Below are 16504 nucleotides of genomic sequence, written 5' to 3' on the forward strand. Positions count from 1 at the left end.
AACCCCTCCAGCCCCCTATTGGAAGATATTTTGTACTGGGTCTAGGAATTTAAAAAGACTAGTAAAGTCAATTTAACCTTACATTCTCTGGGAAACAGTTTATCCCAGAGCAGGTATTTAAACCTTGGGAAATCCTAGAAAGGCTTCCCTGTGTCACTGCACTGAGGGTGCTGTGTAACGCACATGAAAAGATGCCTATGGAGCCATCTAAAACTCCATAATCAAAGAGCACCAGAGTAAAACACATCAAAATACGAAAGAGTGGGGGAAAAAAAGGCTCACACTCTTTCCAGGTTTTAAAAAAATCAAGTCTTCAAAATCCAGCAAAGTTCCTGGGGGTCTCTAAGCTGAAGGGAATTAGCACATTTATGAGAAATCTCCCCAACAATCAAGGGCCACAGAGACTGGTGCCAGCGGCATCCTTTTCTGGATTTGTGACACCAAAGTGTGCAGGGTCAAGAGGAAATCTAGGGATACATCCCTCGGCTGCGCTGGCGTGAACGGAACACGAGGCCCCGCGCTGTCGTCAGTGTTGAAGTCTTCCTCGTCGGCATCTTCCTCCACGTTGTCATGCCTACCCCCCGGGGAACCAGACCAGGTCCAGCAACCCCAGAAGCAGGCATCAAGTTATTTTGATCAAGCCCAAAAACCCCTACTAGGGGCTGTTTGGGTGCAGTCCTGGTGCCTATGGCGCTAGGCTCATATGGAGAGGCAGTCCTGGCGCCATAGGCGCCAGGCTCAGAGTAGAACTTACCTGATGCAGAGCATGCTGCAGAGCTCCAAGCCAAATGAGGCTTGGAAGGGACTATTTTACCTAGGGACTATTTTTTAGTCGGTTGAGGCTGGGGAGGAATACTTATCTGGGACTACTTTGGGGGCTATTTAAACCACGATCGAAGAGCAGCACACGCTCCGCGTTATTCTGCATCCAGCAGCACAACGCTCACCGTGTCTGCAAACCTGCATCCAGTCTTCTGCCACGCCCGCCTCGAGTCTTCAGCTCCTAGAAAGAGGGAGGAACAGAAGAAGTTAGAATAAGAGCAAAACCTTCGATCCTTACCTGAATTCTGGATCCACCGCGCCTTCAAGCTGGAAGAAAGCATTTTATGCGCGCCGCCTCGCCTGTTGCAGCGCCGCGCTGAACTCACCAGCCTTCGCAGCATCCTCACGATCCACTGCATCCTTCTGCACGTTCCCGCCGCACTTTGGCACCTAAGGGGAACACAAGAACAGCAAAGGTGAGCCAAGGGAATAAACAGAGGCAATAGTAACTACCCCCATAGACTTACCAGATTACCGCCTCTTTACAGGTCGGCGCAGTCTCCATTGCATCCTCGCCATACCCCGGCCCCTAAGGGGAACAAAAGGGCAAGGTGAGACGAAGGGACAAACAAGGGGAACTCTTCTCACCACAATAGACTTACCTAATTTTACCGCCGGAAGCATTATTCCCCGAACTTCCACACCTGAATAAGGGAGCAAGCCACACGTTACATTTTGGCCTCATTTTATTGAGCTGTGTAGGATAAGCCAAATCCTTACCTGAACTTTGTCAGCTACCACGAGGAACTCTTCACTGGGGTCAAGCTGCAAACTGCAAGGAATCGGACAAGAGTGAAAGTCAGACATGTGAACTCTAACGAACTACATACTTTTTGGAGTCAATATTGTTCTGGAACTCACCAATTCTTTCGAGCCAGTGAAGCAACTGGTTATCAATGCGCCCCTGCGCTCAATGCAGGATGGAGAGCTCATCTTTTCAAACCATCAGGAGAGACTATAAGAGGGGACATCAAAGGTGATCTGTGGGGAGAACAGCGGGGGATTTATGCTCAACCCCACGGGTGGTTAATTCCCTTTCTCCATTTACAGAAGAATATTCCTACGGGCCAAGCAAACGAAGCTAGATGGGCCAGTCCAGTCCGTCATCTCGACCCTACACGTCACACTGGTGGAGACCGCAGCTGTCCAGTTCAGATAGACGCCTCTGTGGGAGCTAGGTGAGCGTAACACGTCCTCTTGGACCATGCGCAGGGACTCCAGGTCCTCGTATTTGGACAAAACATCCGTGGCCTGGGGCACGACCTGGGACATCTTCACTCTCCCACGCCCCTTTTTTTGCACCCTGAGGGGCATCTCTTCTCCGGCATGCCAGCAGGCTTCGCCACAGTTACAGTGCAGGCTTCCTACCTCAGAGGCAGGGACACCTTGGGTGCAGTAGCGGTTACCTTCACGGGGGAAGACCCTTTCACCTGCGAGAGAGCAGCTGCCACCAGCTCAATCATTGTCAAAGACTTCTCCAGTGCCACCTGGACCTTCTTGGGCAGGTCAGCCACCTTCTCCTCCATCCTTGGTGTGTCTGGCTTTTCTTGGAGCTTGGCCGGATTGGGCCATTTCCTTTGAGGAGCGCAATCGCTGGCTGGCGATTGAGGTGGGTGGTGAAAGTGCCCGGCCCATCGTGGGTCCCGCTTGCATAGCGATCCCGAGGGAAACACTTGCAGTGCTGGGCCTTAACTTGGGCCCCATGGATGGTGCTCCATCAAAGGACTTAGACCGCTCCTCGGACCGGCCGGTCCTGGGTGAGACATGAGCCTGCTCAGGGCAGATGCCTTGGCATTAAGCCACGCCGCCAGTCTACTGTGTTGATCCTTCATCCTTTTCGTGAAGAAGCCGAGGCACATCTCGCACTCTCCCTCCTTGTGATCCGGGTAAAGACAGAGGCACTGGAGGTGTTTGTCCTCTACAAACACGTTCCGTAGCCCGCATCTGGTGCAGGGCCTGAAAAAGGATCTTCCTTCTCCTCAGTCATGGCCAGAGGTGCAGAGTAGGCGCGATGGCCTTCTGGAAACTTCGACGATCCTCACCCTTGAGGGGGCTGAAATTCACTGACAAACGGATCCCCTCTGTCGGTAGATGGAGAGAAGAGCACACAGGCTCTTTGACAAAAATAGAAACTTTTGCCATCGAATAGGAAAAGGTAGCATTCGACCGCTACATGAGTTTCTAGACACAGGGGATACAAGGTAACCGCTCCAAGATAATGTGTGCTTGGTCTAGGAACTTGAAGACTAGTAAAGTCAATTTTACTTTACTTTCACTGGGAAACCGTAGTTTATCCCAGAGAAGAAGCTTAAACCTTGCGAGAGCCTAAAAGGCTTCCCTGTGTCACTGCACTGAGGGTGCTTTGTGACACATGAAAAGATGATGCATATGGAGTTTTAGATAACTCAATAATCAAAGAACACAAGAGTAAAACATCAAAATACATGAAAGAGTGGGTAAAAAGGCACACTGGCTCCAGGTAAAAAAAATCAAGTCCTCAAAATCCAGCAAAGTTGCTGGGGGTCTCCAAGGTGAAGGGAATTAGCACATTTATGTGAATTCTCCCTAACACCCGCCAAAGGTAAAATGAACAAAGGGACCAAACCTGGTTTGGCACACAGAGTAAATCTCAAGAAGGACTTTGTGAAGCACCGGAGCGGGGCGTCTGTACTCCTGTGCTTCTACTCTGCCATATAGAGAGCAGAGCACCCCCAGCCAAGGTTCTTTATATTGGTATCGTGGTCAAGCACTAGGCACAGTTCTGTGTGAGGATGCCCCCACCAGGGAAACTTGTAAATAAAAATATACAAGCCCAGTCCATATACTGTTGGAGTCTTATTTCCTTCTATAACAGCTCTACACCCCAATGTACCTGGAATAGCAGAAGTCGGGTCGTCAATGAATCCTTCTTGAGCAGCTCCGTTTAAGGCAGGTGCCACGGATCGTCGAGATCCCACGAGGAAAAAAAAAAAGGGGTGAACACTGTTGCGGCAGCAGTTTCGGTTCTTGCAGTGCTTGCTGACGATTGGTTGAAAATGTCCTGCAAGCTGAGGCGTGCGGTGCACCTCGAGTGTTTGTTGCCGCAAGGAGTCAATGAAGAACTTTGGCCCAACAAAGGCATCAAGTCGTCAGCGTTTCTGCGGTCTTCGGGTGACGGGAAACCCAACTGGTGGATTATCCTCGGTCGTCATCAGCCCAGACTTTCTCCGGCAGTACAAAAGCGGTCAACGAGGATGAGCAAGGGAGTCCTCGTTTCAATGTTCTTAGGCGAAGGAGCACTGCGGCTCCAGTCAGCGACGGTGGTCGATGGTGATGGACTTCGATGTCCGGGCACTTCTCTTCGTGATTCTGCGGCAGTCTGTCTCCGGTCAGCAGCCTTGAGGATCTGACGTCCAGGGAGCTTTGGCAAAGATCAGCTGGTGCCCTTGTAACTCGGGGGAGAGGTGTCCTAGCCAGGTCCTCTTGGATCAGTTACTTGACATCCACACAGTTTTCAGATTAGCGAAGGACAGCAGCAGCAATTCTCCTTCCAATGGGCTTCAAGGTTAGCATCAGTTTCGACTTCAGCTTCTGAATGATTTCCATTAGTGAGAGGCCCCCAGATATACTGTTGATCTCCCATTCAATCTGCTGGGTCACACTCAGGCAACCAACCATTCAGAAGGGCATTCATGCAGTCAGGCAGCCAATCAGGCTTACAGTGCATTCAGGCCATTCTTCTCTATCCAGACACTCGCAACACGGAATGTGGATTCGGACAAGCACTCTGCTATTCAGCACGCCACACTGCATTCATACCAGTTTCGGGCAGGGCTGTCTAAGTGATTGTGTCACACACCAGATACTAGACACCCATCACATGGAATGTGTATTCGTCACACTCCATTCACCAAGGTCCCACCCCACAGGCGTACCCACAACATAGTCATTGGGAAGGCTCCAGCCAGTCTGGCCTGGGCGTCCCTCACACTACCATATATGGAACCCAACAGCCAGTCAGGGGGAAGGGACAGAGTCAGGGCTTCCCAGGACTTCGGGATCCAAGGTAACAGGCAATGGAAAGCTAGAGGCCATGGGGGCATCTTGTCTCCATCAGGAATCCACTGATTCCAATGACAGCGCCTGGGCATCCCAAAATGGAGGATGCGCAGGGCACCTGTCAATTCAGCATGGAGCTGCCACCAGCCCATAACCTGCTCTGTGGGACACACACAGGTGCCCAAAAACATACACTAGGAGTACAGAGTCATACTCAAACCCATGGGTGTCATAAGGGTATCCCAAGGGTCTGTTCACCAAACCAAAAAGAGGAAGAGTCCCACATGAACTCCTGTGCAGAAAACAAGACAGAACATACATGATAAAGCAATAAAGGACAAGGATACGGAGGCCCTGTCCCTCCAATGCATTTCCAGCATCACAGACCTTTCCACAAAGAAATGGCTAAAAAAAGATCGGGCCATTTTGACAAAAATGCCACCCCTGGGTGCTTTACTGTGGTTGCGAATGCAGCCTGCGTTAAAAACACAATGGTACTAAAAGTAAACCACTGCCACCAGCCATTCAGTGAGGAAAGGGCAACATAATGTTAGATGAGAAACTAGAAAAGGGGATACTAAGTAACCCCTCCAGCACCCCATTGTAAGATAGTGTGTGCTGGGTCTGGAAAGTTACAAATATAAGTAAACTCAATTTCACTTTACTGCTCTGTGAAACAGTAGTTTATCCCAGAGAAGGTTTTTACACCTTGGGGAAATCTGAAAGACTTCCCTGTGTCACTGCACTGAAGGTGCTATGTGACAAGGTAAAAGATGATGCTTATGGCGTTTGTCAGACTCCACAAACAAACCATGCACAAAAATCACATTAAAATACATGAGTGGGGAAAAAGGGTCTCACTCTCTCCAGGTTAAAAAAAAAAAAATCAAGTACTCAAAATCCAGCAAAGTTGCTGGGGGTCTCTAAGGTAGAGGGAATTTGCACATTTCTGAGAATTCTCCCCAACAGCCCTCCTAAGGAAGGAAAGGACAGCCAGTGTTGTTGGAGGGTGCCCAAAGCACGGGCTGTCGAACAGCATCCCCAGGACCCTCGTCTGGACGTCCTGACTGAAGTTGGTGGCCTTGAGCCAACCACGACGGCAAAGGCAAACCCTGTTGCCCATCTGGCGGAAACCCGTGTAAGCAATGTTCAGTGCCACCGTTATGGCGTCGTCCGATGCCACCTTGCCTTCCTTGAGGCTCTCCAAAGCCTCAACCAGTTTGTCATCGGGGAGAAAATCCAGGAGTGGAGCCATCTTGTACCAAAGCTCCAGTTGGGATGGAGGTGTAAGAGGTTCTCGCTTTGTCGGTGAATGCCCCAGTGTCAATAGGGTCACTGGTGGTGCCGCTGGTGCTGGCGGGGTTGTCGGCAACCTCCTCTGAATCCCCAACACCAGCGTGTGGCGTGTCGAGAGGATATTATGCGATAAGTCTCTCGGGGGGGGCAATCGCTGAACCCAGTGCCCATGTCGTCACTGCCTCCGGAGTGCATCTCCTCGACGTTCCCATCGTCTTAAACACTACTGTGGACAGAAAGCATCTCCTCGTCGGACGAAGAAATATCCGTGCTATGGAATTGTTCTGTGCCCCTTCTTCAGGTCCTGAGGGGTTGGTCCTGGGCTATGCTCTAAGCATACTCTTCTCCGGAGTCTTTTCTATAGGCTTGAACGGAGACCCGCCTGGCAGGGAGAGACTCTGGACGGGGTCCGCCCCTTTCGCCTTCAAAAGAGAGGCCACCACCATCTCGATCGAGGATGATTTGGCCTGGATCACCTGGGCTTTCACACGGAGGTCGGCCATCTTGGTCCTCTCTTTCACGGGTTTCTCGGACACCTTGCCTTGCTTGGCCTTCTCCGGTGTCTCCCGCAGCTCTGCCGGGGTAGCCGACTTCCACTTGGATGAAGAGCTGGAGAGGTGGCTGGAGACGGAGACAATGAACGCGCCCTGACCGTCATGGGACCTGCTTGTGCAGGCGACCCAGACAAACGTGGACTTGCAGTGCTTGGCCTTGTGTTGCGCCCCCACGGATGGAGCGTTGTAAAAGGACTTAGAAGCTTGCTCAGGTTGGCTGGATCCCGAAGGGGCATGCCCCCGAGACTCACCCGGGTGGAGGCCCTGGTCGAGACACGCCAGCAACTGGGCGTGTCGATCCTTCATCGTGCGCTTGGTGAAGCCACGGCACATCTCAAAATCTTCTCTATGCACCGGGTGTAGACAATACAGGCACTGTGAATGCTTGTAATTCGAAAAATCATTCTGCAAACCGCAGCTGGTGCACAGCTTGAAGAGGGACTTCTGCGACATGATCCGGCACAGTGTAGGCCTGAAGACTTCTGGAAGCTTCCAAAAAGAACACTCGATTTCTGCCGTGAGAGTAAGCGATGGAGCACACTGGCTCAATTGAACTGAAAACATTTTTCCTAGCAAAAAACGTGGAATGAGAGCTCGAAGAGCGAAACGGGAGGACTCCCAACACTTGAACATGCAGTAAAAATCTGACGATGGCTGCCAGAGGAAGGGCTTAGGTAGAGGGCAGTCTTTGGCTGGGGCAGTATGACCCAGAGCTCAGTGATTGGTTTATAGGAGAACAAGTTACTTCTTACCTGGTAACGTTCTTTCGATGGGATGTTCCTCCGACGTATTCCTTATCTTTGATAGATCATCTCCCAGCTTGCTGGCCTTGGAAATTTTTTTCAGTAGAGGGCGCTGCGCGTCGACATCCCTCGAGCCGATGTCCCTCGACAGCCTCCGTATCGGCGCTGACGTCATCATGCGTATAAATAGACTCACGCAGCGCCTGTTGCTCAGTTCCTTTTTGACGTTAGTTTTAAATGAATTGGTTATTGACCTTGAAGGAGCGTAAGCTGCAACCACAAGGGAAGTATTACTGCGGGGATGGATGGGAGGGGCGATAAGGAATACGTCGGAGGAACATCCCATCAAAAGAACGTTACCAGGTAAGAAGTAACTTGTTCTTCGAAGGGATTGTGTCCTCCGACATATTCCTCATCTTTGATAGACTCCCATAGCAGTGGTGTGTAGTTGGAGTTGGAGGTGGGAGTAAAACGCCATGTTTCCTTTTAGGAATGAACAGAATGTAATACAGCTTTGCCAAACCTAGTCTCTTGACTAGAGGAGGAATCCAGGTTGTAAAATCTTGTGAAGGTATGTGTGGACGACCATGTGGCAGCCGCAAATATGTCTCGACCCGGAACCCCTCTTTGGAGGGCCAAGGAGGCTGCGATACCCCTGGTTGAATGAGCCCTAAGATTTTGAGGAGGCTCTTTCCCTGCTAGTTTGTAACATTCTAGAATGGCCAAAATAATCCATCTGGAAATGGTTTGTTTTGTTATCGGTAGTCCTAATTTGTGCCCCGAGTAACCTATGAACAGTTGGTCTGCTTGTCTAATCCTAGCAAGTCTGCTGATGTAAAAGCTTAAAGCCTGCTTTGGGTCCAGCCTATGTAGCCTTTCTTCCTCTTTCCCCGGATGGGGAGGCGGATAGAACAAAGGTAAGGTAAGATAATTTTGAGTGATGTGAAATTCAGAAACCACCTTTGGGAGGAAATTAGGCTTCACCTGTAGGACAACTGTCTTTATGAAAAATTGTATGAGGGGGTTTACAAGATAGAGCTTGTAATTTGCTTACCCTTCTAGCAGATGTTAAAGCCACTAACAAGACAGTTTTAAGGGTGAGAAATCTTAGCAAACAGGAGTGGAGTGGTTCAAAAGGTGTACCCATAAGGAAATTTAAGACATTTAAGTCCCATAAGGGAACTTGGAATGGCCTTGGAGGATAGACATTAGTTAATCCCTTTAGAAATTGTATTACTACGGGTAATTTGAAATAAGATGGCTCCTCCGCAGTGCGCTTGAAGATCGATAGCGCTGCGAGATAGCCCTTGATAGTGCCACCTTGAAGGCCTGAATTTGCAAAGTAGAGTAGAAAGGATAACACCGTTGGTGTACCACATGAAAAGGGGTCGATTTCTCTTCTCTACACCAGCTGTAAAATTTGTTCCAACAGCAGCGGTATAAAGACTTTGTTGCTGGCCTTCTGGCCAAAAGCAACACTTCCATGACGTCATCAGGGAGGTCCCAATCCTTGTATCTCAACCTTTCAGAAGCCAGGCGTGAAGGTTGAGGGTTCTGATGTCTGGGTGGAGAACCTGACCGCCCTTCTGTGAGAGAAGATTCTCCTTGAGTGGAAGACGAATTGGAGGACAGATGGACATGTCCAGAAGGTCTGGGTACCACGTTCTCCTGACCCAGTCTGGGGCAATTAGGATCATGGTCCTCCGGAATCTTCTCAACCTCCTGATCATTTGAGGAATGACAGTGACTGGTGGAAACGCATACAGGAGTGGAAACTCCCAGTTCACTACGAAGGCGTCCCCTAGAGCTCCTCTCGGGGGAAATTCCCTTGAACAATACAGATCGCACTTCCTGTTGGTACTGGTGGCGGACAGATCCACTTGAGGGGTTTCCCAAAGGGAGAAGCTCACCTGAAGGACTTCCTGAGCTAGTTCCCACTCGTGGGAGACTGTGCCCTGCCTGCTCAGAGCGTCCGCCGTCAAGTTCTTCTCTCCGGCTAGGTGAACACTGCAGAGAGGCAATGCAGCTCTGGTTTTGGGCAATTCAAGAAGGAATCTATCTTGAATTGCCCACGACCAGAGCTGCATTGCCTCTGCACAGAGGCAGTGATCCTACTCCTTTTATTGAGTTAGTGCATGGCCACTGTGTTGTCCGTCATTATCAGGACATTTTTCCCCTGTACAGATGGCAGAAAAGCCTTCAGCGCTAGTCTGATTGCTCTCAGCTCTAACAGGTTGATATGTAGTCTGGACTCCGATGGAGACCAACGACCGCTGATGGTCAAGTCGTTGGTATGGGCTCCCCACCCCGTGAGTGAGGCATCTGTGACTACTGTCATCTCTGGCCATGGTTTTCAAAACAGTTCTCCCTTCAAGATGTTTTTCCTGGCAGGCCCACCACTGAAGGTCTCGAGCCACCTTGTCCGGAACCTGAAGGTCTGTCATTCTCCCTGAGAATTGCGACCACTGAGTTCAGTGCCCACTGAAGAGATCTCATTCGCAGGCAAGCCTCTGTCACAAGGAAGATGCAGGATGCCATGAGACCTAGCAACCTCAAAGTGTCGAAGGATGGGAGACGTTTGGCATTTTGAAACTTGGTGACCATCTGCAGAATATCTTGAGCCCTCACCTCTGGTGGCGAGGCTTTTCCCAGGGAAGTGTCCAGGACCGCTCCAATGAACTGGAGTCTCTGATGGTATCATCTGTGACTTCTTTAAATTGAGGGAGAAGCCCAGTTTGTGAAGGAAGTGGCAGAATTTATCTAGCTGAATCTGAGCTTGTACCGGGGATACAGCTCTGATCAGCCAATCGTCCAGGTAGGGGTAGACGTGAATCCCTTCCCTCCTTAGACTTGCAGCCACTACCGACATTAGCTTGGTGAAGACCCTTGGGGCGGAGGTCAGCCCAAATGGCAGAACTCGAAATTAATAATGAGCCGCCAATTGCGAACCTCAGGTATTTCCTGTGTTTGAGATGGATTGGCACATGGAAATAAGCATCCTGGAGGTCCAGAGATACCAGCCAGTCCTGGAGGGCCTGAAAGATCTGAGAGAGAGTTATCTTGAACTTGTCCTTCCTGAGGAACTTGTTCAATTCTTGTAAGTCCAAGATAGTTCTCAGTCCTCCGTCTTTCTTCGGTATGAGAAAGTGTTTTGGGGGTGGGGGGGGGGGGGGGGGTACCAGCCCTTGTTCCTTTCCGCCACAGGTACCGGTTCTACGGCAGCTTTCTCTAGCAGGTCTACAATTTCCTGCAAGAGGAGCAGATCTGGAACTTTCAGAGCGCTGTTCCCCGGTGGATGACTGAGGGATGTGTAGAAAAGGCAGGCAGTAACCTTGGGCAACTGTCTCCAATGCCCAAGCATCTGACGTAATAGCCTGCCATTCCGTCAGATGTTGAGTTAACCAGCCCCCTACTGGTGTCTTGTGAGGAGAGTCCTCAGAGCGGTTTGGAGGCGGCGGATGCAGATGCCGAGGGTAAAGAGGCACCTGCTGCGGCTTTTGTATTTGTACCCCGTCCACCTCGGGTGAATTATTTCTGACCCCTTTGAACCGGCTGTCCTCTGCCTCTTCCGAATGTGGAATAGAAGCGAAAGGACTTACCTCTCCAAGAGGTTCCTCAGGGGCGTCTGACGGATTGCAGCTCCCAGGGATTTTGCTGCTGCCTTTCATGTTTGAAGCTTTTCTAAACTGTCATCGGCCTTCTTACCAAACAATGAAGAGCCGTCAAAGGGCATATTCAAGAGTCTGCTTTGCACATCTGGAGCAAAACCAGATGTCTGCAACCAAGCAAATCTCCTGGTTGTTGTGCTTGCCGCCATGGCCCTACTGATGCCATCAGCAGAATCGATGCCAGTTTGAAGGGATTTGCACATAGCGTCTATACCATCCTTGATGTTTAGGAACGCTTCCCTTTCTTCTCCCTCCGGGAGGCAGTCAGCCGCTGATGAAGCACACTCCCAACGTATGTGGCTGAACCTTGCGAGCGTACAAGTAGCATTGATGGATTTCAACGCCATGCTACATGCAGAAAATACTTTTTTGGCCATAGAGTCCCATCTCTTATCATCCCTGTCCTGTGGAACAGTAGGGTAAGCCGATTTACTACCTGATGAAGTAGCTGCCTGAACAACTAGACTCTCTGGAGTTGGGTGTTTGGATAAATATTCAGGGTCAGCAGAAGACACCCTATATTTGGCTGATAATTTCTTGTTAACCGCCGGGATTACCTCAGGTGTTTCCCAGTTTACCAATATTCTCCTTTGTAATGGTGCATGAAATGGCACCACAGGATCCTCCTGTGGACCTTTGACCAAGATGTCTGAGGTCGTCTTGCTGAAAAGCAGGTGAGGGTGTGGACCACCCCATAAACTCTATTATCCTTGCCATCAAGGTTCTATAAGGGGTTTCAGCATGTTCCCCTGGGTCTGGTCTGGCAAATTCCACTTCGGAAGTGTCCAACCCACTTGCTTCCTGTAAGGATTCTTGGAGGTCTTTAAACCTACCTTCCTCAGAGGTAAATTCCTCTGGTACAGGAGATGCAGATCCCTGCAACTCAAAATGTCTTTCCTGATCCGAATCCTCCCCTTCTTCATAAATAGCCTTGAAAAATGGTACAAATCCCATTTCCAGAGCAGAAGCGGCCAAATTCGTCATGATTGGCTGAGAAAACATTGACGCGAACGTTAAAGGCTTCAAAGCCATCTAAAAAGGCGTTGAGAAAGGTGGTAAAGGCCTTGATGAACTCGAGAGTATCGGAATTCTACACGAGGTTGTCAACGACATTCTCGTGATCTAGGCTCTGGGTATGGTCAAAGCTGTGAGGTGGCCGTGGTATTTGTCCTTTCTCGGCGTCGACTCGACTGACCTGTGCGTCGAAGAACCCTTAGATAACGCTGTCGAAGACGGCGATCTATGCGTCGAAGGGATCGACGACGATGCGACTTTGCCTTTACTCGAGGGTTTGCGACCCTCTCGAGTGGCTTCTTTCGCCGGGTGCTGCGACTCGCAGCGTTTTGATATTTCGGGTCTTTCACCCAGGGTATCACCCTCAGCAGTCTTCGAGGGGGTCGAGGCCGCTTTCTCGAAGACACTCAGCATCTTTTTCCTGAATTCCTCCCACTCAGCCTGAGAGCTACGTTTTGTGGGGCAGGAGATCCTTTTTGGGGAAACGGAAGACGAGGAAGGGGATCTTCGACATCTCTTTTTTGAATGCTTAGATCTCGAAGAGTGATGGGAACTCCTTCAAGACCTAGAACAAGAATGTCTTGTGATGGCGAGCAGACTAATGTCTCGACTCCGCCGAGGAAGCTTTCGAAGTTTTAACTGCCTTATCTCTCGAGCTTCCCCTGACGCTCCTTCAAGGCTTTCGCCGTCATGGACATGCAGTCCTCGCACTCCGAACAATGGTGCTCGATTCCCAGGCACCACAAACAGATCCTGTGAGGATCTGTCAACATTTTCTTTGCACAGTCTCGACATTTTTTGAAGCCGGACCGTGGAGTCGTTTGTTCGGGCGAGGAAGCCATCGAGTCGGTATTCACGAGGAATAATGAAGTATATTTGACTGAAGAACTGAGCAACGATATTCCGAGGCCCCACAAAGCGCGGAAAAACAGCTGAGCAATGGACACTGCGCAAGTCTATTTATATGCGTGATGATGTAGGCGCCAATACGGAGGCTGTCGAGGGACATCGGCTCGAGGGACATCGGCGCGCAGCGTCCTCTACTGAAAAAAAATGTCCGAGGCCAGCAAGCTGAGAGATGATCAAAGATAAGGAATACGTCGGAGGACACAATCCTTTCGAAAGACAGTTTAGAAACGAAAATGAAACTTTCTTTTACTGAGGATTCCCAGCCCGACGACGGGGAATATTCATGAGCATGTGAATGCATGCTAGACCCCCATGTTGAGAGAAAAAAAGTGTTCACAAGCATGCTATTCAACACACTGAGAAAATGTATCTAGGAACAAAATGAAGTACTCTTGGAGCCCTTCTGCACAGGCTGCAAATCAAAAGGCGTTGCAATCTTTCTGCTAAAAAAGAAAAAGCCAAAAAAAAATCTGCAAGAGGCTGAGGACAGTACATAAATTAGAAAAAGGAGAGTCAACAATGGCTTTCTGACTTAATATGCATTACATAGCAGTATATATAGTCCAATATAGTGCAATGGCAGCACAACACTGGGACTTCAGGCTCCACCAGTGCGGCACAATTATAGATTGCAAAGTATAGCAAGGTGTGGGTGTCAAACTGCTTTAACTGTGAAATGCCCCCTTTCCAAAGACCACAAGCTCCACTACCAACAGTTTGGGACTTCTTACCTGTACACACAAGCTTGTCAATCCGGCCTTTTCTCCATTTAAGCAAATCTCCTCCTTTGCCACACCCCAGATCCAGCACTGTGATATCTCTTCTTTTCCGCTGGCGTACCTTTTCAATAAACTCTCCTGGACAAAAATCACAAAGGGTCTGTCACACTCTAAGTTACAACTTGGCTGATAACTGTAGAAACAAGAATCGTGACGGAGCTATATCGGGTTAAAAGTGAAATCCCCAAGTCATACACATACATCAAATACAGTAACAGTAGAAGCTACTTATACTGATGCCAATATATCTCACCACTATACAAGAATGTTCCATAGAGCCTACTGTCTGGATGGGTTTTTTAAAGTGCACCCAAGAGACTTTATAGTACCATACTTTGGGCAATACAGTAAACACAAACTCCAAGTATAGACCTGTATAATATAGTAGCATAGACAGAGCAATCAAGCTGATCTTATGAGGGAGCGAAGGCTGTAGGTAGGCACAAATAACTTGTAGCATAAATATGGTCCAAAGAAACACAGATGCACTTGTGGACTGTAAATAGAATAGCATTATGCAGTTCAAGATGAGTAAAACCTAGTGTTACACTTAGGATGGCATTGTGCTATTTATGGGGAGTAAAACCACATTTGTAGATGTTAGGGAGATGTAGGATTTGTATCCTTCATCCACTCTCATAGTGAGAACCCCAGGACTTTATGCTGGACTTCTGGGCCTTTTTCTTTAAATCCTGAACGAATGGAGCCTTTTTCCACTCATTCATTCTTATGGGTGCTGTCTTTTGGAACTCTATTATTTGAGTTCTACCTGTACTATGGAGTATATGTGCTGCATAGTGTTAGGCAAAGTTTGTATGCAGTACCCTCTGGGAACACTACACAATTTATTACACAATAATTTAGAAAACATTTCACTAGAAAGAGGCAACTTAATATTGTATACCAATACACTTCAATACAAGATTTTGACAGTTTGAGCTCCCCTGAAATAGGAGCCAAATGGCAGTTCATGGACTTAGAAGTGAGCAAAAAGGCAAGTAGAATAGATCACATACTTGTTAGACAGTGCAAATAGTTAGTGCAAATAGTTTCAGTTCACCAGACAAGTTCAAGTCAATAGGCCTAGGCCAAAGTCAATGGGCTAGAGTTCTGGAAAGGAAAGAGTTCTCAGAAGTAGTTTAGGCAAAAAAACAAAAACATTTGTTTGGTCACATGCCGATTAGGCCTGCAAGTTGGGAAAGTTTCACAAACTTTCACCGCGAGAGTGGCGTTCTCTCAATCGGGTTGGCACAGTACCATAGTATGAAGAAACATATGCAGCTGAAGTCGTTGGTTCTGGCAGTTCCTGCAGATCTCACTGTTCCTGAGCCTCAGTTGTGGGGACAAGAGGGAGGACGTCGGGGGACTCCTGCACTGCAGTGTTAAGGATTCCAATCAGGCGACACCTTGGTCTTGGCCTAGTATGTAGCGCCTAACTGGCGCTTTTTTCCTTATTTATGTGGATTCAATTTTGGGATGATACACCACTCATATCATACCCCCTTTTCAAATACCCTGGGTCACAATGGACCATGAACCAGGCCTGTTGGTCAAATGCAATATTTATTTAAAATTCAAAAGAAATTACTTAATATGGGGCAGCAGTCACCAATGTGGTGATAGGTACGCTGGGAATGTGAGCAATGCACTGGGTTTGACTTTAGTGGAGCATACACACAGCCAAGCAGAATAGGAGCACTTTTGGATTCAGGACAGATAGCACCCAAGTTAGAATTTCCCCCTGCAATGTTCCCTCAACCCACAAATAATCAATTCTGAGTGGATATAAAGCAGCAGGTACTCGGTAATAAACTGAAAATGGAATCTAAATCGGACCTCCCCTCCCCAAATAAGAGGGAAATTGCAAACCCCTTGCAATGTTGTGAAATGGATAAATGAATGTGTGTGAAAAACCTTGAAGCAAATACGATTCCTTACTAAAGCAACAACGCAAAGAAAAACAATCACAAAGAATGGGTTACCAAAAGCATACAGTTCAGAATGAGTGAAAAGTTAAACAGATTGCAGTCAAATAACACGTTTAAAATTTACAGTTTTGCAATTCCCGCCTAAAATTATCAAAACAGTTTTTAATAAAAATGTTATGTTGGGGGATAGGTAGATGTCACAGGTACAGAATGGAAGTGTAAGTAAGTCTCTAGCTGGTAAATTGACCGAGTTAAGCAAGATAGAGAAAGGTGTGCTTTGAGTAAAAAGAAGGGTGAAACTGGAAAGGAAATCAGTTTGTGATAACAGTTTTATTTTAAACTAGATTTAATGGCTAAGAAAAGAGGAACGCCACCCGTGAATTCTCCAAGTTAAGCTGCAGTTGTAACCCTTCACGCAGTGTACCCCTTTTCTTTAAGGAAAATTACTTTAATCAAAATATCGCCGACGACATATCTATGCAAGACAAAAATGAAGCGAAAAGTAGCGCTGATGTTTGGAGATTAATGACAAAATGCAGAGAAATCTGACAGTTGGACAAGTTATCAGGATAAGGATAGGATGGCTTAGAGAGCGGGATAATGGCAAGGCAAGACATGGTATACTATGGATTTCTATGGGGTGGTGAAATACAGTCCACTTTTTAGTATTGGCCTTCTTGGACAGTTAACCGGGTCTGGTCACTACACGGCAGGGCACCTGGCAAACAGCTGTGCGGTTCTGGTCACTGGCTG

At 48.4% G+C, this 16504-nt stretch overlaps 1 protein-coding gene across 11 annotated transcripts in view; it reads right to left on the reverse strand.

The window, feature by feature from the left end:
- Nucleotides 1–16504, reverse strand: part of RNMT (RNA guanine-7 methyltransferase) — a 480952-nt gene that overhangs the window by 259247 nt on the left and 205201 nt on the right. For all 11 annotated transcript variants that reach the window (XM_069620807.1, XM_069620798.1, XM_069620799.1 and 8 more), the window contains one exon: nucleotides 13776–13901. In XM_069620807.1, coding sequence (XP_069476908.1) covers nucleotides 13776–13901 — 126 coding nt within the window. The remainder of the gene's footprint in view (nucleotides 1–13775; nucleotides 13902–16504) is intronic.

Source organism: Ambystoma mexicanum, chromosome 5q (genome assembly GCF_040938575.1).
Source record: "Ambystoma mexicanum isolate Mex_15411 chromosome 5q, UKY_AmexF1_1, whole genome shotgun sequence".
Lineage (NCBI taxonomy): Eukaryota > Metazoa > Chordata > Amphibia > Caudata > Ambystomatidae > Ambystoma > Ambystoma mexicanum.